This window comes from Triticum urartu, chromosome 6A, assembly GCF_056163025.1.
Source record: "Triticum urartu cultivar PI428250 chromosome 6A, HENAU_Tu73, whole genome shotgun sequence".
Classification (NCBI taxonomy): domain Eukaryota; kingdom Viridiplantae; phylum Streptophyta; class Magnoliopsida; order Poales; family Poaceae; genus Triticum; species Triticum urartu.
This window is the reverse complement of record NC_141878.1, coordinates 544,822,357-544,847,400: the sequence shown is the minus strand read 5'-3', so window position 1 is coordinate 544,847,400 and position 25,044 is coordinate 544,822,357. Positions and strand designations below refer to the sequence as shown.

General features: G+C 44.2%; 2 protein-coding genes across 2 annotated transcripts; one reads left to right on the top strand and one right to left on the bottom strand.

Moving 5' to 3' along the window:
- Positions 1-9,589: 9,589 nt before the first annotated feature.
- On the top strand, positions 9,590-13,670 carry LOC125514858 (serine--tRNA ligase, cytoplasmic). The gene is made up of 10 exons (XM_048680223.2): positions 9,590-9,905; positions 9,991-10,061; positions 10,161-10,322; positions 10,668-10,773; positions 11,817-12,010; positions 12,451-12,554; positions 12,634-12,817; positions 12,905-13,084; positions 13,177-13,404; positions 13,484-13,670. Exons 1-10 carry the CDS (start codon positions 9,773-9,775, stop codon positions 13,496-13,498), a joined length of 1,377 nt encoding a protein of 458 aa, XP_048536180.1. The 5' UTR covers positions 9,590-9,772; the 3' UTR covers positions 13,499-13,670.
- Positions 13,671-18,508: 4,838 nt separating this feature from the next.
- On the bottom strand, positions 18,509-20,137 carry LOC125514853 (alpha-amylase type B isozyme-like). The gene is made up of 3 exons (XM_048680222.2): positions 20,042-20,137; positions 19,009-19,953; positions 18,509-18,900 (listed from the first exon to the last, which is right to left on the bottom strand). The coding sequence occupies exons 1-3, from the start codon at positions 20,126-20,128 to the stop codon at positions 18,649-18,651; spliced, it is 1,284 nt and encodes a 427-aa protein (XP_048536179.1). The 5' UTR covers positions 20,129-20,137; the 3' UTR covers positions 18,509-18,648.
- Between the last annotated feature and the right edge of the window lie 4,907 nt (positions 20,138-25,044).

Here is a 25,044-nt window from a genome sequence, read left to right as displayed (position 1 = left end):
GTTTACCAAAATGAGTTTCATATACTACATTGTAAACCTGAGATGTGTTTGTTTGTTTCTCTTTTAGAACGTGGATAAAATATTGGAGAAGAGTACCCTGTTATGCAATGGTAAAGGAAGTAATGCAGATAAGGTTCAAGATAGTGAGACATCCCTATTGGTCTCCAAGAAAGCTGATAAAAACTATATTGAAGACACTGAGACAACCCCAAAGTCCTGTCTTGATGTAGTGCTCGAGTTACTGGCTACCACTGCTGGCACCAGCTCTTCGAACTCATTACCTGAATCAGTTCAGCTTCTTGACTCTCAGCTTCAAGTTGAAAGACATCGATCAGATGTTATGCGACACGAAGCCGAAGGACTGAGGAAGTCCCTGCAGAATTCAGATGCATACTTTCTGGTGCAATAGCAAGCGCTGGAGGACTTAAGCGCCAAACAAGAGAAAGTTAATAAGCTTGCTAAGCATCTTGCCAGCATTATGGGTACCCAGGATATTGTTTCTTGAGCTCTTCTGAAGTGTTTTCAGTTCTGGACTTGTTTTGCTGTGGCGTTTATATGCTGTTGTGTTCCCTATATTTGCACTGGTGGCGAACTTTGATGCCCAGTGGATGTAATATGTGTAATAGCCGTGATAGCCTAGTGTAAGTTGCTTGCTTATTTATTTGTTTGCTTGTAGTCAGTGCAGTTCTTTTTCTGCGGTTTGCTGGTGGCTGCAATAACCTATTTTTTAAAACTAGGCCATAATAACCATGGGCTAATATTTACTGTAGTGACACTAGGCCTCCTACGGGCCGTAGAAACAGTGGGCCTTCTACGGGCCGTATAAACAGTGGGCCTTCTACGGGCCGTAGAAACAATGGGCCTTCTACGGGCGGTATCATCAATGGGCCTTCTACGGGCCGTATCATTAATGGGCCTTATACGGGCCAAACAGACCGCATTCTGGCCGTAAACGGGCTAGAGTTGGAATCCTCATGGGACGGCCATAACGGGCCATCATTAATAGGTTGTATTTGATGACGCTATGAAAACGGCCCAACATATTAACGGACCACAAACGGGCCGACTGTAACCACGGGCTGAATTTGGCCCACAAGCAGAAAATGACAGTAACGGGCCGCAAGTAAACGAATGCTGGAAATGAGCCCAAGAATAAATGGGCTCTGAGAAGGCCGAAAGATAACATGGGCTGGAGACGGCCCAACGGAATAACGGGCCGTTAATGGGTATAAAGTGATACGCTGTTCATTACGGGCCAGTTTCACCACGGGCCGTTAATGGGTGTAAAGTGATACACTGTTCATTACGGGCCAGTTTCACCACGAGCTGTTAATAGGCCAAGAGTTACATAGGGACTCATATGGGCCGAAAGACGTCATGGGCCATACATGGGCCAGAAGTGAAAACAGGCTGGAATCATATTGGATGGCCCAGATGACGCTACGGGGCCTAATTCAGATAGGGCGTAACGGGCCTTGGGTTAGAGGGCTGTAAATGGGCTATATGCGAACAGGCCGTTAACAGGCTTTCCATGGGCCGGCCCACCACCTTTTAACCAAGTCAAACGGGCCGGCCTTTTCACAGGAATGGGCCTCTGTTGGGCCGTGCCACGTGTCAACGTATCATAGGTGCCTTCTGTCCAATGAGTGGATGACATCTATCCCGACGATGAGCCGACACGTGTTTCCTCCAGCCAATGATGATTTCACACGTGGAAAATCCCCATTGGTCGGGGCTGTTAATGGGTTATCGGATCCAAAACCCGACCCGATAGCTTAACGGCATTCCGTTACGGTGGATGCCACGTGTCGATCACCCTTGACGAAAGCACTTCTGTGACGCGTGATTTATCGTCATGGAAGTGGGCACTTCCGTGGTGATAATTTTGGTAATGTCATGGAACACTTCTACGACAGCACATGTATGACTATCTTGATTCTGTCATAAATTTGTCATGGATGTACATGCATGACAAAAAACGCGACCTACTGTGACAAACACGTATCATCACGGAAGTGTATTTTTTTTGTAGTGTTTCTCCGGTATTCGGGAGTTGCATAATCTCATAGTCAGAGGAACATATATAATTCATGAAGAAAGCAGTAATAATAAAACTGAACGATCATTATGCTAAGCTAACGGATGGGTCTTATCCATCAAATCATTCTCTAATGATGTGACCCCATTCATCAAATGACAACACATGTCCATGGCTAGGAGACTTAACCATCCTTGATAAACGAGCTAGTCAAGTAGAGGCATACTAAGGACACTCTGTTTATCTATGTATTCACAGATGTACTAAGTTTCCAGTTAATACAATTCTAGCATGAATAATAAACATTTATCATGATATAAGGAAATATAAATAACAACTTTATTATTGCTTCTAGGGCATATTTCCTTCATGGGCCTCTATGGGCCTTAGTGCGTGCTACCTCTTGAGCACTCTGTTGGTTTTCCCCGAAGAGGAAGGGATGATGCAGTAAAGTAGCGTAAGTATTTCCCTCAGCTTTTGAGAACCAAGGTATCAATCCAGTAGGAAGCTACGCGCGAGTCCCTCGTACCTGCACAAAACAAATAAATCCTTGCAACCAACGCGATAAGGGGTTGTCAATCCCTACACGGCCACTTACGAGAGTGAGATCTGATAGATATGATAAGATAATATTTTTGGTATTTTTATGATAAATACGCAAAGTAAAATAAAAGCAAAGTAAAAAAGCAAAGGAAATAACTAAGTATTGGAAGATTAATATGATGAAGATAGACCCGGGGCCCATAGGTTTCACTAGTGGCTTCTCTCAAGAGCATAAGTATTTTACGATGGGTGAATGAATTAGTGTTGAGCAATTGACAGAATTGAGCATAGTTATGAGAATATCTAGGTATGATCATGTATATAAGCATCATGTCCGAGACAAGTAGACCGACTCCTCCCTGCATCTACTACTATTACTCCACTCATCGATCGCTATCCAGCATGCATCTAGAGTATTAAGTTCATGAAAACAGAGTAACGCCTTAAGCAAGATGACATGATGTAGAGGAATAAACTCATGCAATATGATGAAAACCCCATCTTGTTATCCTCGATGGCAACAATACAATATGTGCCTTGCTGCCCCTACTATCACTGGGAAAGGACACCGCAAGATTGAACCCAAAGCTAAGCACTTCTCCCATTGCAAGAAAGATCAATCTAGTAGGCCAAACCAAACTGATAATTCGAAGAGACTTGCAAAGATAACCAATCATACATAAAAGAATTCAGAGAAGATTCAAATATTGTTCATAGATAGACTTGATCATAAACCCACAATTCATCAGTCTCAACAAACACACCGCAAAAAGAAGATTACATTGAATAGATCTCCACAAGAGAGGGGGAGAACATTGTATTGAGATCCAAAAAGAGAGAAGAAGCCATCTAGCTAATAACTATGGACCCGTAGGTCTGAGGTGAACTACTCACACTTCATCGGAGGGGCTATGGTGATGATGTAGAAGCCCTCCGTGATGGATACCCCCTCCGGCGGAGCTCCGGAACAGGCCCCAAGATGGGATCTCGTGGATACAGAAAGTTGCAGCGGTGGAATTAGGGTTTTGGCTCCGTATCTGATCGTTTGGGGGTACGTAGGTATATATAGGAGGAAGGAGTACGTCGGTGGAGCAACAGGGGGCCCACGAGGGTGGAGGGCGCGCCTGGGGGGTAGGCGTGCCCCCTACCTCGTGGCCTCCTCTTTTGTTTCTTGACGTATGGTCCAAGTCTCCTGGATCATGTTCGGTGAAAAAAATCACGTTCCCGAAGGTTTCATTCTGTTTGGACTCTGTTGGATATTCCTTTTCTTCGAAACCCTAAAATAGGCAAAAAAAACAGAAATTCTAGGTTGGGCCTCTGGTTAATAGGTTAGTCCCAAAAATAATATAAAAGTGGATAATAAAGCCCAATAATGTCAAAAACAGTAGATAATATAGCATGGAGCAATCAAAAATTATAGATACATTGGAGACGTATCAAGCATCCCCAAGCTAAATTCCTGCTCGTCCTCGAGTAGGTAAATGATAAAAACAGAATTTTTGATGCGGAGTGCTACTTGGCATAATTTTAATGTAATCCTTCTTAATTGTGGTATGAATATTCAAATCCGAAAGATTCAAGATAAAAGTTCACATTGGCATAAAAATAATAATACTTCAAGCATACTAACTAAGCAATTATGTCCTCTCAAAATAACGTGGCCAAAGAAAGTTCATCCCTACAAAATCATATAGTTTAGTCATGCTCCATTTTCGTCACACAAGAATGCTCTCATCATGCACAACCCTGATGACAAGCCAAGCAATTGTTTCATACATTAGTAATCTCAAACCTATAAACTTTCACGCAATATATGATCAGCGCGAGCCATGGATATAGCACTATGGGTGGAATAGAATATGATGATGGGGGTTATGTGGAGAAGACAAAAAAGGAGAAAGTCTCACATCAACGAGGCTAATCAATGGGCTATGGAGATGCCCATCGATTGATGTTAATGCAAGGAGTAGGGATTGCCATGCAACGGATGCACCAGAGCTATAAATGTATGAAAGCTCAACAAAAGAAACTAAGTGGGTGTGCATCCAACTTGCTTGCTCACAAAGACCTAGGGCACTTGAGGAGGCCCATTGTTGGAATATACAAGCCAAGTTCTATAATGAAAAATTCCCACTAGTATATGAAAGTGACAAAACAAAAGACTCTCTATCATGAAGATTATGGTGCTACTTTGAAGCACAAGTGTGGAAAAGGATAGTAGCATTGTCCCTTCTTTACTTTTTTTATTTGGCCTTTCTTTTTTTGGCCTTTTTTAGGACAATGCTCTATGAATGATGGTCATCACACTTCTATTTACTTACAACTCAAGAATTACAACTCGATACTTAGAACAAGATATGACTCTATATGGATGCCTCCGACGGTGTACCGGGATGCAATGAACCAAGAGTAACATGTATGAAGAAATTATGAACGGTGGCTTTGCCACAAATACTATGTCAACTACATGATCATGCTAAGCAATATGACAATGATGAATGTGTCATGATAAACAGAATGGTGGAAAGTTGCATGGCAATATATCTCAGAATGGCTATGGAAATGCCATAATAGGTAGATATGGTGGCCGTTTTGAGGAAGATATAAGAAGGTTTATGTGTGACAGAGCGTATCATATCACGGGGTTTGGATGCACCGGCGAAGTTTGCACCAACTCTCAATGTCAGAAAGGGCAATGCACGGTACCGAAGAGGCTAGCAATGATGGAAGGATGAGAGTGCGTATAATCCATGGACTCAACATTAGTCATAAAGAACTCACATACTTATTGCAAAAATCTACAAGTCATCAAAAACCAAGCACTACGCGCATGCTCCTAGGGGGATAGATTGGTAGGAAAAGACCATCGCTCGTCCCCGACCGCCACTCATAAGGAAGACAATCAAATAACACCTCATGTTTCAAATTTGTTACATAACGTTTACCATACGTGCATGCTACGGGACTTGCAAACTTCAACACAAGCATTTCTCAAATTCACAACTACTCAACTAGCACGACTTTGATATTATTACCTCCATATCTCAAAACAATCATCAAGCATCAAACTTCTCTTAGTATTCAAAACACTCATAAGAAATTTTTTATTAATCTTGAACACCTACCAATTAGGATCATTTAATCAAATTACCATGCTATTTAAGACTCTCAAAATAATCTAAGTGAAGCATGAGAGATCAATAGTTTCTATAAAACAAATCCACCACCGTGCTCTAAAATATACAAGTGAAGTACTAGAGCAAAACTATATAACTCAAATGATATAAGCGAAGCACATAGAGTATTCTAACAAATTCCAAATCATGTATGGCTCTCTAAAAAGGTGTGTCCAGAAAGGATGATTGTGGTAAACTAAAAAGCAAAGACTCAAATCATACAAGACGCTCCAAGCAAAACACATATCATGTGGTGAATAAAAATATAGCTCCAAGTAAAGTTACCGATAGAAGTAGACGAAAAGAGGGGATGCCTTCCGGGGAATCCCCAAGCTTTGGCTTTTAGGTGTCCTTAGATTATCTTGGGGGTGCCATGGGCATCCCCAAGCTTAGGCTCTTGCCACTCCTTATTCCATAATCCATCAAATCTTTACCCAAAACTTGAAAACTTCACAACACAAAACTTAAAGTAGAAAATCTCGTGAGCTCCGTTAGCGAAAGAAAACAAAAGAACACTTCAAGGTACTGTAATGAACTCATTCTTTATTTATATTGGTGTTAAACCTACTGTATTCCAACTTCTCTATGGTTTATAAACTATTTTACTAGCCATAGATTCATCAAAATAAGCAAACAACACACGAAAAACAGAATCTGTCAAAAACAGAACAGTCTGTAGTAATCTGTAGCTAGCGCAAGATCTGGAACCCCAAAAATTCTAAAATAAATTTCTGGACGTGAGGAATTTATCTATTAATCATCTGCAAAAAGAATTAACTAAATAGCACCTTCCAAATAAAAATGGCAGCAGTTCTCGTGAGCGCTAAAGTTTCTGTTTTTTACAGCAAGATATCAAGACTTTCCCCAAGTCTTCCCAACGGTTCTACTTGGCGCAAACACTAATTAAACACAAAAACACAACCTAAACAGAAGCTAGATAAACTATTTATTACTAAACAGGAGCAAAAAGCAAGGAATAAAAACAAAATTGGGTTGCCTCCCAACAAGCGCTATCGTTTAATGCCCCTAGCCATGCATAAAAAGCAAGGATAGATCTAGGTATTGCCATCTTTGGTAGGCAATTCCTCAATGAGGCATCTACCATTTTTAGGAATTTATTTATTTTTATTGATTATCAAATTTTTAGGCACAAGATCGAAAAATTCATTTGTAATAAATGGTTCCTTAATGATAGCAAAAAGATTGGGACGAATACTTATAGATTTGAGATCCGCAGTTTCCTTACTAGAGGATTCACCCTTATTTTTAGGAACATAGATAAGCTTGGCAATTTTAGTGGGAGGATTTGGAGTATTCTTTACGGAAGAAAAAGCGGTTCCCAAGTTGGTAATAATATCCTCAAGTTTATCGATCCTAGTGGAATCGTGATTTATTTTCTCATTAACTATGGGTTCCTTCTCTTTAATATTTTTCAAAGTGACTCCTACTTTAGATCCATATTGAGAGATTCGGTTGTGGATCTTTTTATCCAAATTTTCAATTAACTCTACGGTAGCAACCTTATTTTCAGTAATTTCGAGCCTTTGCATTACATGCTCCAAAGTTAATACAGTTCCATTAACCAAAAGAGGAGGTGAGCCAAACAAATCTATCATAGCATTATAGGAATCAAAAGTATGGCTACCCAAGAAGTTCCCTCCGGTGATAGTATCAAGGACATATCTGTGCCAAGGAGTAGCGCCTACATAAAAAATGCAAAGAAGAACGGAAGTAGATTGCTTCCTCGTAGATCTATTTTGAGCATTGCAAATTCTATACCAAGCGTCTTTTAGATTTTCTCCCTCCCTTTGCTTAAAATTTAGAATTTCATTCTCGGGACACAACGGAGAAGATAATGGACTAGCCATAACGACAAGCAAATAGAAAAGAGGCGAAACGGTAAGAGAGGGAGGATAGAGAGAGAGAGAGCGAATAAAACGGAAGGGTGAAGTGGGGGAGAGTAAAACGAGAGGCAAATGGCAAATAATGTAATGCGGGAGATAAGGATTGTGATGGGTACTTGATATATTGACTTTTGCGTAGACACCCCGGCAACGGCGCCAGAAATCCTTCTTGCTACCTCTTGAGCACTGCGTTGGTTTTCCCCGAAGAGGAAGCGATGATGCTGTAAAGTAGCGTAAGTATTTCCCTCAGTTCTGGAGAACCAATGTATCAATCCAGTAGGAGGCTACGCGCGAGTCCCTCGTACCTGCACAAAACAAATAAATCTTCGCAACCAACGCGATAAGGGGTTGTCAATCCCTACACGGCCACTGATACGTCTCCAACCTATCTATAATTTTTGATTGCTCCATGCTATATTATCTACTGTTTTAGACATTATTGGGCTTTATTTTCCACTTTTATATTATTTTTGGGACTAACCTATTAACCGGAGGCCCAGCCCAGAATTGCTGTTTTTTTTGCCTGTTTTAGGGTTTCGAAGAAAAGGAATATCAAACGGAGTCCAAACGGAATGAAACCTTCGGAAACGTGATTTTCTCATCAGATAAGATCCAGGAAACTTGGACCCTCCGTCAAGAAAGCCACGAGGTGCTCACGAGGGTAGGCCCCCCCCTAGGGTGCGCCCCCTGCTTCGTGGGCCCCTCGAAGCTTCACCGACGTACTTCTTCCTCCTATATATATCCACGTACCCCCAAACGATCGGGGACGGAGCCAAAAACCTAATTCCACCGCCGCAACTTTCTGTATCCACGAGATCCCATCTTGGGGCCTGTTCCCGGAGCTCCGCCGGAGGGGGCATCGATCACGGAGGGCTTCTACATCATCATCCAAGCCCCTCCGATGAAGTGTGAGTAGTTTACTTCAGACCTACGGGTCCATAGCTAGTAGCTAGATGGCTTCTTCTGTCTTTTTGGATTTCAATACAATGTTCTCCCCCTCTCGTGGAGATCTATTCGATGTAATCTTCTTTTTGCGGTGTGTTTGTTGAGACCGATGAATTGTGGGTTTATGATCAAGTCTATCTATGAATAATATTTGAATCTTCTCTGAATTCTTTTATGTATGATTGGTTATCTTTGCAAGTCTCTTCGAATTATCAGTTTGGTTTGGCCTACTAGATTGGTTGTTCTTGCCATGGGAGAATTGCTTAGCTTTGGGTTCAATCTTGCGGTGTCCTTTACCAGTGACAGAAGGGGCAGCAAGGCACGTATTGTATTGTTGCCATCGAGGATAACAAGATGGGGTTTTTATCATATTGCATGAAACTATCCCTCTACATCATGTCATCTTGCTTAAGGCGTTACTTTGTTTTTAACTTAATACTCTAGATGCATACTGGATAGCGGTCGATGAGTGGAGTAATAGTAGTAGATGCAGAATCGTTTCGGTCTACTTGTCTCGGACGTGATGCCTATATACATGATCATATCTAGATATTCTCATAACTATGCTCAATTCTGTCAATGGCTCAACAGTAATTTGTTGACCCACCGAAGGCCAGAAGTCTTCGATATGGCGAGTGCAAAGCGGAATAGCTTGTATTGAGGCTGCATCTGTTGGAATAAAGATTTCTGCAATTGCATCTCTGTCCCACTCCGCCCCAGGAAGGATCAAGCCCCGAACCAATTGTGGGGGGTTAGCTATTCTGCTCATAATTGGCCGCATGTTATGTGGACGGGGTAGCCAGTTATGTTGCCAGATTGATGTGCTGTTTCCATCACCTATCCCCCTGATCAAACCCTGAACTGGGACTGATGAAAGAGAGAGCACGAGCAGTAGGTCTCCGTCGGGACTGTGAGTCCATATACGGGCCGAAAGGAAGCCCGGCACAGAGCCTCTTAAGGCCGGCCCCGACTCGATGTCAGAAGAAAAAAACCGGCCCCGACCGGCCGACCCGACCCTCTCGATCGCTCCCTCCCCGTCATCCACCTCTCGTCAGAAGAACCCTCCCTCTCCGCCCTCCGCCGCCGCCGCCAATCGCAGCGCAGCCGCCTCGCCCCCGTCGAGCTCGTCCGCGGAGAAGTTGGCCTAGCCGCGGTCGCACGAGAATATGCTCGACATCAACCTCTTCCGCAAGGAGAAGGGCGGCGACCCTGAGCTCGTCCGCCAGTCGCAGCGCAGCCGCTTCGCCCCCGTCGAGCTCGTCGACGAGGTCATCGTCCTCGACGAGGCGTGGCGCCAGAGTAAGTCCTCCTCCCCCCCCCCCCCCCCCCCCAGAACCTTCCAGATCCGCGGACCCTGACCCCCCAGGACGTATCGTCTCCGCAGGGCAGTTCGAGCTCGACAAGATCCGGCAGGAGCTCAACAAAACCAGCAAGGAGATCGGCAAGCTCAAGGCCGTACGTCCCGCGTCGATTCGCCTCGCTTTGGTTTATCTTTTAGTCCTCGGGGTTAGCTCTGGATTTGTATGTGACGGCGAGCATGCCGCTTTGTTGCAGAAAAAGCAGGATGCGACGGAGCTGATACAGAGCACGGAGGAGATTAAGAAGAGGCTGGCCGCCAAGGAGACGGACGTGCAGGAGGCCAAGACCACCCTCGATGCCAAGCTAGTTACCATCGGCAACCTCGTGCATGAATCTGTGCCCATCAGCAACGACGAGGTGCGTTGAAAAAGTGCCAACCCCACATTTCATGGTTCTACAGATAACTAAGTCAGACATTGGCTGTATAACTTTGTGAAAGATACTAGTCTCCTTTAGTGATTGTTTGGAACTATACTAGCTCTAATTTAACCTAGTTCCTGTTCCCCTGTTTCTGCTGTCGGTATTCCTGATGCAATTTAGGTAACTATAGTAATACAAAACACATCACTGCACTACATTGAGTTGGCTTTGAATCTGCTTATGAGCAACTGGATGTTCCTATTCTAGAAATATGAAATGTAGGTTTGCTTCACAGAATTGATATAAAGGCATCTCAAGTTACTTAATAGTTCCTTCTCACAGGCAAACAATGCTATTGTGCGGACATGGGGCGAGAAGAGACTGGAGGAGAAATTGAAGAATCATGTGGATCTTTGCATAATGCTTGACATCGTATCTTTGGATAAGGGTAAATGCTCAAAAACAATCCTCTGTTGGTTGAATGCTTTCTCATTGTGCTTGGATTACTCTGGTTCAAGTTTGATTGAAAGTTGAATGCATTTTTTTACATGCCTACAGTTGTAATGAATTGCTTCTTTTGTTGTGCTCGCTGCCATTGTAGAATGGCCGTCTATGATTCTGTTCTACTTCTCTGTGACCATTGTTGAGGAAATCGTTAACTGGTAGCTGCTCGGTTGGCTAGCGAGTAGGGGATTAATCGGCTAATCGGCAAGTTAATCGGCCATTTAATCAATTAATCAGATGATTTTTCGGTTTATCGGCTACTCGGTGACCCTATGAGTAGGGATTAATCGGCAAGTTAACTGGTTAATCGGATGAATTCTTGAACAGGGTCTGTGACGCAATTTTTTTTGTTCCAAACTTGGGAGAAGCAGCTTACTGACAACTATAGGTTTTGTTTTAGGGTGACAAATATAGGTTTTTGTCTTTGACGAATTTTTAATAATCAGCACAGCTCTGCAATTTGTGTGGGCCTTATGTTAAACACTTACCAATAGTATTGTGTGTATTTGACTATAATTTCTGGTTTCAACTAGCACTGCTGTATCACTATCAACAACTGAAAATTCTGGTTTTAAGTAGCAACGTTGAGTCTGTTGTGTTAGCATGTTGGCCCCAGTACTTGGTATCACACAAATCATTATACAATTGCTGTGCTTGATACATATATGGGATGGGATTGATAGATACCTGTATTCCTCTATCTACCGTATTATGGAACACCAGATCATCAAATATAGTAATCCGGTACTCTCTTGAACTAAAACCCCGACACTTATTTTGGATCAGAGGGAGTAGCAGAATAGTAGCAACTTTTTATGTTTGCATCTACTTGCACTACGTTTAAGCTTATGAAAAAAACATTGTTCATTTGTACTTAAGAAGTTTTTTTCCCATCATAGCACAAGCTCGCTGGAGTTACTAAATTTGTGGAACCCCTGCTTTATTAAATTTTAAGCTACCTCTCATACTTTGCCCACTCATTCGCAGGTGCTGATGTAGCTGGTGGAAGAGGTTTCTTTTTGAAGGGCGATGGTGTTCTCCTGAACCAGGCGTTGATAAATTTTGGGCTATCATTCCTGGGAAAACGAGAATTTACACCAATGCAAACTCCTTTTTTCATGAGAAAGGAAATCATGGCAAAATGTGCCCAGTTGGCCCAATTTGATGAGGAGCTCTACAAAGTAAGTCCAAAGAGGTGTCCCTTGCATATTCTGGTGTTATTGATCAACTGTATTTCCATTTGTTTCCCTGTATTTAAAAATAAGGCCATGCTTTCTCGGGGTGTGGTAATGTATTTTCTTGTTAGTTTGCTGCTGTATGTTCACAGCTTCAGTAAGCATCACTCAGTTTCATTGAAGTTACATTCTGTTAGGTTGATTGGTAATGGTTCTCAGAGGAGTAACCTTCCATTTCCAGTTCTAACTATCTGGCAAGTCTTAACATGTACAGTTCTGGGCAAAGTTCAAAGCACCATTTTTTTGTTTATATTCTGTTTGTACACTGGTTCCTCATTATCATTGTTGATTTGAACTAATGATGTTTCAGTAGTATTAGTTTGAGTTTGATCCAACATGTGTAATAATATGTCCATCAGTCCATGACCATTAGTTGCATTTGGCAGGTAACAGGTGACGGAGAGGATAAGTATCTCATAGCAACATCGGAGCAACCGCTATGTGCTTATCATCTAGGTGATCGAATTTATCCTGCAGATTTGCCTATCAGGTTGGTAGTGCCTAATTTTAGGTAGCTTGTCTTTAGTCACTAGGCGCAAGTAATTTGATAACAGACTTTGCGTGTTTAGATATGCTGGGTTCTCCACGTGCTTCCGGAAAGAAGCTGGTTCACACGGGAGGGACACAGCTGGCATCTTCAGAGTCCACCAGTTTGAAAAGATCGAGCAGTTCTGCGCCACAGGTCCAAATGACAATGTATCCTGGGAAATGCATGAGGAGATGATTAAAAATGCAGAAGATTTTTATCAGGCGGTAAGTATCTGAAGCTTTGCGAACCTTAAACAACAGTGTTGATATCCTCGACTGCGCGTTGCTGATATGTATAAACATTGCTTGCAGATTGGGCTACCATATCAACTAGTTTCAATTGTCTCTGGTGCTCTTAATGATGCTGCAGCTAAGAAGTATGATTTGGAAGCATGGTTCCCTGCATCAAAAACCTTCCGAGAATTAGTGTCCTGTTCAAATTGCACAGATTATCAGGCAAGGAGACTTGGAATAGGCTATGGCCAGAAAAAGGTAGGAGTTGCCCTTGTTTAAATGGATGCTTGTGCCTTGTGTGAGTAGATCAAAATGTCTGACCACCTGATGTATGTATGTTGAATTGGCAGAATGATGAGCAATCGAAGCAGTTCGTTCATATGTTGAATTCCACGCTGACTGCAACTGAGAGGACACTTTGCTGTATTCTGGAGAACTACCAGCGGGAAGGTGGTGTTGAAGTGCCAGAGGTGTTGCGGCCATTCATGCTTGGAATAGATTTCCTTCCTTTCAAGCGGCCTCTTGTTGATAGCAAACAAGCTGCTGCTGACTCCAAACCCAATAAGTCTAAACCAAAGGTATTTTTGCCTTTTCCAGTTTCCGAAGACAGCATGTTAATCCACCACCAGTCTGATCGTTTATTTTGTCTCCTGGCAGGGAAATGCAGCTTGAACTGAAAATTGTTTCCAGGCAGATAATGATGCACCCTTCCTTTTATTAATTTCAAGAATGGTCTGTAGCATGATGATGATTTGGTCTCCCATTTTGGATGGTTTTGGTTACAAAGTATTGCAATCCAGGACACATAATTTACCGCAAAGTATATTAGTGTTTTTCATGACTATACATTGGTTGCACTAATTAATCATTATAGAAATTGATGAAGTAGCGATAACTTAATTTATTTGTTATTGCAAGCTGACGTATAGATCACTCATTACCTGAGTAGCAGTGTTACTTGCCTCAGCCTAAGGCGTTTATTGCCTGGTCTTCAATGCACTCTGACTTGTGAGCCAGGTGTTTCTTTGATTCAAAGGATTCTCATCGGAATTTGTAGGATTGGAATCCTTAGGAAATTTTCCTATGTTGGTCAATTGATTTGTAGGATTGAATCCTACAGGATCCCCCCCCCCCCCCTAAGAATTTTCCTTTGTACCACGTTCCATAAGAATTTTAGCATCCGCTCAAACCATTTGGGAAGAATCCTATGTTTTTCTTGTGATGCAATCAAACAAACTAGTTTCCTGTAGGATTCAACTGGAAGTTACATTGTAATCCTACGTTTTTCATATTCCCGTGCTTCTGAAATCCTGTGAATCAAAGGGCCCCGAAAGGTGGCGATGGATGATAATAACGACTTCATTTGCATTAGTTTTTCTTTACTGTTTTGCTCTTGTTTATCAACTCTTGGGCATGCCAGGTGAGTTACTGCATCATTCGATGCATTTGGATGGCCTTCAAACACCAGCCAGGCTTTGCAGTTGCAGTAGGATAGCATGTAATGCATCTTCCCTACCCTAGTTACATTTGAATCGATTTACGCTATTTTAAAAGATATCGGTTTGAAGCCCATTTAAAAAACGAAAACTGTAATCTAGCTTGCTATGCATATTTTTGCAGTGTTCATAGCTGCTATACATAATTTTCGCCATTATTTTTCAGAAGATAGTAAAACGTGTATGCGTGTTGGCACATCGCCCTTGGTCTTTTCTTGCTTGCCAGAAGGGCTGCTGACCTTGAAGATTTCATTTTCATATGAGAGAATTCTTTATTTGACCCTTTCTTAAATTTTGCTTCCTTATTTAGCCTAAAATAAATTTTTCTTCCCTATTTGACACCTAAAGTAGATTTTGTTTCTTATATGACACTTCCGTCCATTTTAGTCACCAACGGGGTTAAGTGTGAGATGAAAAGACCATTTTGCCCCTAGTGCATTGTGTAACTATCCTAGATGTAGTAAAAAAACAATCAGTTCACCCATATTCTAGATGTAGTAAAAAAACAATCAGTTCACCCATATTTTAGGGGTCAATAGATACTGCCCATAAATATGTATGCTTCAATATTTTGTTCCTTAGATAAACTGATCTGTACGTGTACATATCCGTACAAAACATCGCTAGTACTAGCGAGTTCGTTTAGGGATACGTAGTACTAACAAATTTTTTTTAGTGGTACGTAGTACTAGCGAGTGCAACTGCAGAGTGGACGGCCCACAACGCTGAGGCGAGCTCGGCCTTGGGCGTCCACGCTGACATGACACCACAGGCGTGACTGCCCGCCCATAGTTGTGCCATGAGTTGTGGATGGCGCCGGCCATGAAGGACGCGAAGCGGTGGAGCGGCTATGGCGTCAACATCTACGACCGTGACGCTTTGAGGGCATCTTCAATGGTTTGTTTATTGGTTTGTTTATAAAATATGTTATGTCACCAATCAACATTTTAATGTACAACTACTCTAATAAGTTGTATGTAATTTGCCTAGTAGGATTTAAGATAATAAATTAGGTGTTCTCTCATTCTACATTGAAGCTTGTGCAAGATTTGTTGGTTCATGTACATACAAGCTTACTCTCTTTTCTCATTTATTATATAACATATCATCAAAAATCCTATGTGGCAAAATCTATCAGCAAGTATCTTATAACCATTGAAGATGCCTTGAGGCCAGACGTGATCGGCAATCTAGGCGATATGTGGAACAGGTAATTGGTGGAGGGCAGCGCATGTGGCGGGTAGAGGTTGACACATGTCTCGACTTGTGTCTAATTTTTGTAAATTTAGTTATGAATTTTGGAGCTTAAATTTTAAGGCTCACAATTTAGCAAAGCATACATTTTCTTTAGGAGGTGGCCGCCATATTTAACTAGATCATCCTAAAGATCTTTCATCCGTCTCTGTAAATATTGTGATGATTTAATAAAAACTTTGCGAGATTGTTCAAAAAAAGGTCTTGACTCGTGTACCTTCTGATGAGATGTAGCTCCAAGTACAGTCGAGTACTTTTCTGCGAGATGCACGTGCAAGCTAGCTGCATTTGAGAGTATCTCCAGCCGCGCCCCCAACAGGCCCCCAAGGCCGTTTTTTAGCGTCAGCGACGAAAAATCGGCCTAGTCGCGCCCTTAAGAGCCTGTTTTTCGCCGGATTGGGCCAAAATTGGCGCCTGCGCACCCAACCCGAACCGGCACGCTGGGGGGCGTCCGGGGGCGTCGGCGCGAACGTTTTGGCGCGAAAGAGTGGCGGGACCGGCGCGTCAGCGAGACGAAGGCTGGTCGTCCTTATCGTCTCGGTTTTCTCGCGGGAATCAATGCCAAGGCTGCCGCCGGTCAGCTTGCCATTGATTCACGGGCGACGAAGTGCGGCGACGCCGCCCCGCCTTCTGCCACGCGTTCGCACGCGGCCGCCCCCGAGCCGCTATAAAAGGCGCCCCTGGCCGTGCCGGTGAGGCACCCATCTATCGGCATCAGCAGTCCTCCCCCTCCTCGCCGCCGCACTTTCTCCCCTCTCTCCCCCGTTCGAGCCCCTCTCTCTCCCCCCGGCAACCATGAGCGCGAGGTACCCCGGCGGCGGCCAACCATTCTGGACGCCGCTTGCTGCATGAGTGGGAGGCCTACCTCCTCCACGAGGCCAACTACCCCGCGCCGCCCGACGTACGCGCTCCGTCGCGGTGGAGGCTCAGCGCCGGCGGGGTCCCTGTCCCCCCTCTGCCCGTCCCCGAGACGCCCTATTTCCACGTCGAGATCGAGCGTGCGCGGGCGTCCCTGACGGCCGCGGAGTGGGCGCTCCCGGAGTACGCCGCCGACAACCATGCGGCGTGGACGGCGTACTTCGAACGCCGGCAGGAGGAGCGGCTCGTCTCCACCAACAACGCGCCGATGCCGCACGGCCGCAACAACAGCGAGGGCCGCCGCCTGTGGTGGGGCGTCCATGGCCGCACACGTCGAGGGCGGCAACGACCCGCCGCTCGAGTGAAGCAACGCGCCGAGGCGAGGGGTCGAGCAGCGGCCGTGTCAAGGAGGAGAAGCATCGGCCGTAGTTTAGGTTTTTTTTCATCACTTTTATTCGTGTAAAAAACGCCTAAATTTCGACGAAATTTGGCCGTGTTTGTTCAAATTTGACCGTGTTTGTTGAAATTTGAATGAACTGTGGGGGCGTCTGGAGCGATCTGGAGGCGGCGGCTGGAACGTGCTCGCCCTCATGCTGAAAAAACACCGGCTGGCCCAAATAACGCTTTTTCGTGTCCTTGGGGGGCCTAACGGCTGGAGATGCTCTGAGCTAGCTGCATCTGATTACTTTCTGGCCGCCGATGAGGAGACTCACGTACTAGTAGTACGTACGCAGCTGGATCGATTTGCACAATATGCACTTGCACGTGCTCCTACTAAGCACTAGACGCCGGTTAGTAGATCGATGGCACAACTTGAAACACACGGACGGGAGAACAGGGAACGCCGACTGATCGGCCTGGAAGTGTGTCGCTCCCTTTAACCTCTTCATATCTATGCGCAGCATCCATTCTACTCCCTCCGTTTCTAAATACTTGTCTTTCTAGACATTTCAACAAGTGACTATATACGGAACAAAATGAGTGAATTTACACTCTAAAATATGTCTACATACATCCGTATGTAGTAGTTATTTGAAATGTCTAGAAAAACAAATATTTAGAAACGGAGGAAGTACATCCCAAAAATATTTATGAACTGATTGCATTTTTACTTCATCCAGGATAGTTAAACAATGCACTAGAAGTAAAATGGTCTTTTCGCCTCATACCTACACCGTTAGTGCCTAAAATGAACGGAAGTCTCGTATAAGAAACAAAATTTACTTTAGGTGTCAAATAAAGAAGAAATTTTATTTTAGGCCAAGTAAGGAAGCAAATTTTAAGAATTACCAAATAAGAAATTCTCTCTTTCCATATTGGCTGCAAATTCAGAGAAGATAACCTGACCTGCTCTCTCGGCATACTCTAGTCAGTTCCTTGGGATCAATTGCTAGACCGGAGCTTGAGAATCTATGGAGCCTCAGAATTGAGAGGAAAACAAAATTGTTACTCTTGCTTCTACTACTTCTGTTTTTAAATGTAAGACGTTTTGACATTTCTAATAGTGTAGTACAAAATCAGCTTCCCACCGCTGACAGACCGCATGCAGGAGGCTGCGATTACAACCATGTTTGCTTTCTTTGTGACCAGCTACTAGAATTTGCAGCCCACGAATCCACCGCTATCCGTTCGCCACATCGTTCAAACTTAGCTGCAACATGCCACACTTTGGTGCAACTCAGATGAACAGCTTCAGTTCCATCATACTTTGCTCAGTACATATTTTGAATGAAAGAAATCATCGGGTTTTTTTTTGCAAAAAAAGAGAAATAGTCAGATTTTCTACAACACATGGCAGCTCTGATCAAAGTTAATTCAGAGCTGATAGCTGAGCATTGTATAACTAAGCTACAGACATCACCTTGTGAAGATTTCTTCTTCTCCTTTCCATGCTTTCTTATGTAGAGCTCTAATCCTTAATGCAAAGGCAGAGCTCCTACCACCCCAAGCATCAAGCTTGGAGATTGCATGCTCTCGCACGAGTCAGTGGTCGTGCGCTGCATAATTTGTGGTCAACCAACATCGAGTAAACCATGAGTAGCGAAAATACTTATTGATTATTATTTATGAAAAATACAATGGATGTCCCTCATCCTCACTTTTACATGGAGGAAGTACTAAAATCGTACTATGTGGACAACACGAGCTCGGACTAATAGGTGTGACATTCATATATAGGGAAGAAAAATTGTGGAGCAGCTCGGATAATTTTGCTTATATTTTCTCCCATACGGCATAGTCATTGCCGTGCGCGACCACCTTGAAGCCTTGAGGAATGAGGTGCCCGACATCGTATCTTGGCCCGAGCTTGACGATGACCTTGCCATCGATCTCGGCCAGGTAAAGGTCGGCGTCGGCCTCTATGATTTGCAGCTTGCTCTCACTGTGTATCCCCTGCCGGGTCCTGATTGACACCAGGCGATCGATCTCCTCCTTCAGCCCCCAGTCGAAGAAATGATCGTAGAACTGAAGAATATCATTTTTTTTTTGTCAAGTTAGGTCATGGTTTCTTATGAACGGACGAAAAAAAAGACAATTTAGATATGATGATTTGGCAATGGCACGATGACTCACGATGCATGGGGTCCCAGGGTGCGTGAGGATGTAGGCGTATCCCTGCATGACCTTGTCGGAAGGGAAGGGCCACATGTGCTGCGTGGAGCCGGTGTCATGGTTGTCCACGAAGGTCACCGCCTTGGCTGGCCACCACCCGATCATGCCTGGCGCCTTGCCGTCGGTGCCGCGCAGCCGCCACAGCTCGCCCTCCACAGCCACGTTGAGGATGCCTTTGGTGGTGAAGTCGAACGTGGTGCCGGGGCCGGAGCCGCCCACCTTGTTCACCCAGTTCACCAGCTCCTGCCGGTGCTGGTCCTGGTTGAGGTTGGGCTTGCCGTCCCCGCCGTACGCCAGCGACGTCCATATCTCGGCCACGGCGAAGCTGGGCTCGGAGCGGTCGATGTAGATCTTGGCGACGTCCGCGGAGTAGCCCTTGGCGAAGTCGAAGCGCCAGCCGTCGAAGCCGACGTCGGTCCTGAGCCAGTTGAGCCACTCGACGAGCTCCTTCTGGACGCGCGGGTTGAGGTGGTCGATGTCCGGGGCGGCCCCGAAGTCGGCGCCGGTGTCTGGGTTGCCCGTGCCGTCGGCGTAGGGCCGGTCGTCGCGGCAGATCATGTGGGGGCCCCAGTCGAGGCGCGCGTCAGGGGTGCCGCCCTCGAAGATGCAGTAGATGCCCCGGCCGTCCTTGCGCTCCGCCGTGCGGTGGTTGATGACGATGTCGGCGATGGCCTTGACGCCCTTGCCGTGGAGCGCCCCGATCAGGGACTTGAGCTGCGCCTTGTTGCCGTACTTGGACGCGTCCAGGTCGTACAGCCGGCCCGGCATGTACCCTTGCTCGGCGACGGACTGCGACGCCGGGGGGAGCCACACGTGCGTGACGCCGGCGGCGGCGATGTCGTCCACCTTGCCCATCAGGAAGTTGTACCACCCGCCATTGTGCTTCCACGACTCCCAGTTGAAACCCTGCCGCACGCAGCAGAACTCAAAGCTCAGTCCCCGAAACATGATCACAGTAGTACGTGTAGAAGCTGAAGACAGGGCACGATCTTACCTGAAACAGGACTTGCCCGGAGGCCAAGCTGGCCGACAGGCCAAGGAGGACGAGGAAGAGGGAGAGGGACGAGTGTTTGCTCGCCATGTTCTTCAGCTCTATCTAGCTGTGCTCTCGAAGAGGAGGATGGAGACCTGATGGATTCAGCTGGTGCGTCTGGCCAGGTATTTATAGTGTGCTGCAGGCTGCAGCATGCCGGTGGGCAACTTGCAAGACATGTTCCGGTGTACGTGCTCGACTTCAATGCTCCGTTGGGCCGGCGGCTCGATGGATATGTCGGCCGGAGTTTGTTATCGGCCGGTGCGGTGAGCTCAAAAGGCGAGTGATGGAGCCACCCTTGTATGAGACGGCACCCAATACGGCTGTCAGTTATCCTACTGAACTTGAGAATTCCTCAGAACTCACACACCAAACTAGGGGAAAATAAACAGTGTCTTTCATCTTTAGTGCCCTAACGGTGGAATTTATAGTGTCCTTCATCTTCAGAATTCCTCAGAACTCAGGTATTTATAGTGTCCTTTCTAACGGTGGAATTGGAATTGTGTGTGTGTGTGTTACGGGCTACCAACCATCATCTACTAAAACAGTGTAAATCAGGCGAAGAAAATTGAGAAGGTTTTGCAACCGAAAAGATTTCAGCTTTCGCGCAGTGAGATGGGGGTCAGTTGAGAAGTACTCCCTCCGGGTCAGGAAATTCCTGGCAAAATTTCCTGAATGGATGAGGTGCGTTCCTCGAGGCGGATAAAACTTACATAATCTGCCAGCATTGTTCAGAAACTTTCCGGTGAGTACCCAGTTCGAACTTTTTATCAGTCCGGAGAGACCAACGTACTCCGAGTATATCCGAGTATTCATTCGTTCGATGAGCATTGAATTCGTGAGGATACGAGTATGTGGCTGGGAAAGATAGATTGTTCACCCATTTTATCCTTCTTTTTATATCCCCGAGGACTTCCGAATGCACTTGCAAACTTGCAGCCCTCGACGTCATTTATTCATTGCACTTTTTGCTCCAACGTTGGGTGGGATAAGCAGACGCCATGATAAACGCTGGCCAGAGACGTTATCGCGGGGCCAAAGCAAATCGAACTGACTCAACTGAACAAACAGAAGAGTATTTCCCCGAGATGGAGATGCCAATTGCCACCATGCTCCCTAGAGTCTCGACGTCAGGCTGCACTGTTATTCTAGTAAAAATTGTGAACTTTTTTTTTGCGATGGGGAAAATTGTAAACTTCTACAATACTAAATACGAAATACGTAAGTGACAACCGTGTGGCAGATTACAAAACTGCCACATGCATCGCCATCTCGATCTCTTTCCTTTCCCGCACGTCATCGCGATCTCTTTCTTTTTCCGCACGCCCCATGCGCCTTTCAGATTTTTGGGCAAAAATAATGCTTGAATTGGGATTTGATCTCTGGTCTGCAGGTAATCAACGAAGGGAGCTAACCATCTCGCCTATGACACTCATTGTTGAATAAGCTAAGAAAAATACTATTTTTGACATGCTTTGCCTTTAATATTTTAACACTGAAAAACTTTTGTTTCACCTATCAAACCTGGCACATAAACTTTTTCCGTGGTAAATTCTCCATCACCACCACGATAAATGACACACCACCAACATGATAATTTCTGTATACCACGCAATACATTATGTGCAAGTAGCATGGTCATAAGCATTGAAGGCGTGATAACTTTGGTGAAAGCATCGTGGTAACTTTGATCATTGGAAAGAAATTTGTTGAACCCCGGCCCCCGGTAATTTCTGTAAATAGCACGATAACATTCACGCTATAGACCTGATAATTTAGATACAAACATCATGGTAACTTTAATCATTGGGGAAGAAAAATGTGAAAAGATACCAGATAATTTATGTGTAAATAGATGATAATATACGCAGCGCACATCTGATAATTGAGATAGAAACACCATGATAACTTTGACCATAGGGAAGATTTTTTTAAGATACTCCGGTATCTTCGGTGTAAATAGCACGGTATTATACCTCCCCCCTGGAATTTTTTATGTGTAAATGGCATGAAAACATATGCACCGCGATAACTAAACACCATGATAAGTTTTTGACCCGTGGGGAGAAAATTTGCTGAAACATACCCCTGATAAATTTTGTGTAAATAGCATGATATTTTAAGCACTGCGGGCTTGATAGGTTACCTAGAATCACCATGACAACCTTTTGTCCCGGGGAAAAGTTGTTCAAAACATCCCCGATAATTTTTACGTGAATAACATGATAATATAAGCACCACATAACCGATAACTTACAATATAAATATGATGGTAACTTTTTACCAAAGGAAAACAAGTTGTTAAAAACATACACTCGCCTCGCGGGGCCTCTTAGGTGACACAACACATGATGTGCCACAGAAAAGCCACATAATGTTTAGTGTCATGAGGAGGCACATGTGCTCGTGGGTTGGCTCAGAAAAATGTCCCACTTTGACCCGCTATAGGCGTGATAAGTTACGCGAACACATCGTGGTAATTTTTGACCTATGGAAAAAGTTACCGAAACACACCCAGGTTTTTAGGTGTAAGTACCATGATAATATACGAACTGTAGACCTGGTAACTCTTGTACAATCCCCCATGGTAACTTTGACCAAGGACGAGGTTGATGTACACATACCTTCATAACTTATGTGTAAGTACCACAGTATTTTACACATCGAAGACCTTATAATACAGTGGTAACTTTGAAAGGGGTGTAGTTGTTGAAACATAGTACCTGGTAAGTTCTATGTAAATAGCACGGAAACTTACGCAATACAGGCCTGATAACTTGCATGCGAATACCATGATAACTTTGTCCTGAGGGAAAATCGTGGTAATTTTCTGTACTTTTTTGTAGTAACACAATTGTAAAAAAAGGGATCAAAACGATTAGTTTCTTTAGTTTGAGCAACAAATACCTAAGGGTGTGATTGTTGTGGTGGCGCGCTTTGGTGCCAAGGAGGTGTGGGTTCGAATCCCACATGTGCAATATTTTTTTATCATGTGGTAGACGTGAAGAAGTGGCAGTTTTTTCAGGGGTGGGCGCACGAGATGTGCGGGAGAAACAGGTTTCTAGGACGAGCCTGCAGGGTCGTTCGGGAGAAGGCGGGGTCGAAGGAAGAGGGTTTGTGTGATACTTTAAAGTGAAAGAAATAGAGGTGTAGCAGTTTTGCTTATATGGCACACATGTGCCAAATATCCCAGTTCTACTAAATAAGGTAAAGTTTGAAAATAGTGCTGCCGATTTGAAATTGTACATATTGGTATTTTTTTCTATCAACTTGATCAAAGTTAGAAAAGTTTGCCTGTACAAAAAATTAAGACGCCTTGTATATTGGAACGGAGTATCCGATCGATCACAAGATTGCACCGTAGCTCATTTTGTTAATCTACCTCGTAACCTAGATTTTAGTTCAGTTTGTTAATCTACTCCTAGTAACCTTGCATTTAGTTCATTTCGTTAATCTACTTGGTAACCTACCTTTAGTACAAGGCGCACCCGTGTTCTTCAAAATAAGGCACTCTGGTCTTGGATTATTACCAACTTGGTTGCATTCATTTTCTGTCGGTAAGGATTGAACCAGAGCATCTTCTACTTCTAATAGACCATGCACTATAGATAGAGAAGAATCATTTTGAGTGAGTACATAACAAGCGATCCACTTTTTCATCAGTTCAAGAGAAAGACCAAAGATCTTGTGTGGCGGATAAACCAGAAAAACTCAAAGGAGAAAGAAGTCTCATAGTCATTAGTCTCTTCATGCTCGTTCAAGTTCGAAGTACCTTTTGGCCACAGAAAAACCCTAAACTTGCTTCCTGACACGATTGCATCTTTATCTTTGCATAGAATAGATCCCTGGTCATTGGGTGTATCCGTTTGGAGACGGTAGATTGATTTTTGTTCATCAGATAAGGATGCTAGTCTAGCAACAGACTTGTGATGCATGGGTTGTAATACTAGGTTCCATTTGATACAGTTTCTTCTTTGATGAAGGCCGGGGCTATCCTCATTTTGAAAAGGAAAATAAAATAAAACGGGATCAACCAATATAGGATGGTTCCTCTTTTTCGAGAGAAGATTGTTCTTCCAAATAGCCGTCGTGACATTTTTTGATAAATGATGGATTTTATCGACTCACAGTGAAGCATTAAGAGAATACAAACACAATGGACACACCCGGCCTCTGTATAGCTAGTATGCACACAACCAACACTAGCACACATACATACGTGAACCGAGCATAGCTCAGATGATTAGATTCCTTGTGGTGGAACTAACCCATCAGGGTTCAAGTCCTAAACTTGACATCAGTGGTCGCATTTTCCTGGACGTATTACAGTCATTTCGCGATGTGCGTTCAGTACAAGGAGATGTTCTCATCGACCGCAAAGATGTTTGTGGCAACTTTGCCAATCTGAAGATGTTGTGTCAATTCAGTATTTCGAAGGTGCTCATAGGGGTAGGATGTGCGTGCATGCATTCATAGGGTGGAGTGTATGTGTGTGTATGTGACTATCTACATTTGTATTGTGTTAGAGAAACACCAATACACACGACAGAAAACATGCTTGCAAATAGCAAAGTCATATGTAGCACCAATCTCCTCTAATTCTATCAAGATAGGCACTGCAACCGAACAAGAATTGTGGCGCGATTTCCATAGGTTGACTAACTCCAAGCAGCCAGTCTTCATTATCACATGTGAAAAGCCACGAAGTCGAGCAAAGATCATCTCGTCACGAAGAGCGAGAAGTTCAGCATTCCAAAGGTTTGCTCCAAGCCCCAAGGAACGACAAGTGGAATCTGGCCACACCGCCCGCTTGTCCCTTCATGTCCCCAACATTAACTGCCCATCAGTGTTGATTGTGATCCAACCCGCTTCAGGTGGTCACCAAGATTGGCCGGGGGTCTGTTTCGTGCGCGACAACGAAAGATCCAGAATCGCCAAAGTCTCATGAACATGCTTCAGAGCTT

What these genes read in the sequence shown, in the direction of transcription:
- LOC125514853 (XM_048680222.2), bottom strand. Translation starts at nt 20,128, where the DNA reads ATGGCGAGCAAACACTCGTCCCTCTCCCTCTTCCTCGTCCTCCTTGGC. An exon ending in CCGGGCAAGTCCTGTTTCAG is followed by an intron (nt 19,954 to 20,041) that starts GTAAGATCGTGC and finishes TGCGTGCGGCAG; the next exon opens with GGTTTCAACTGGGAGTCGTG. An exon ending in ACCCTGGGACCCCATGCATC is followed by an intron (nt 18,901 to 19,008) that starts GTGAGTCATCGT and finishes GATATTCTTCAG; the next exon opens with TTCTACGATCATTTCTTCGA.
- LOC125514858 (XM_048680223.2), top strand. Translation starts at nt 9,773, where the DNA reads ATGCTCGACATCAACCTCTTCCGCAAGGAGAAGGGCGGCGACCCTGAG. An exon ending in CGACGAGGCGTGGCGCCAGA is followed by an intron (nt 9,906 to 9,990) that starts GTAAGTCCTCCT and finishes TCGTCTCCGCAG; the next exon opens with GGCAGTTCGAGCTCGACAAG. An exon ending in CCTGCAGATTTGCCTATCAG is followed by an intron (nt 12,555 to 12,633) that starts GTTGGTAGTGCC and finishes TTGCGTGTTTAG; the next exon opens with ATATGCTGGGTTCTCCACGT.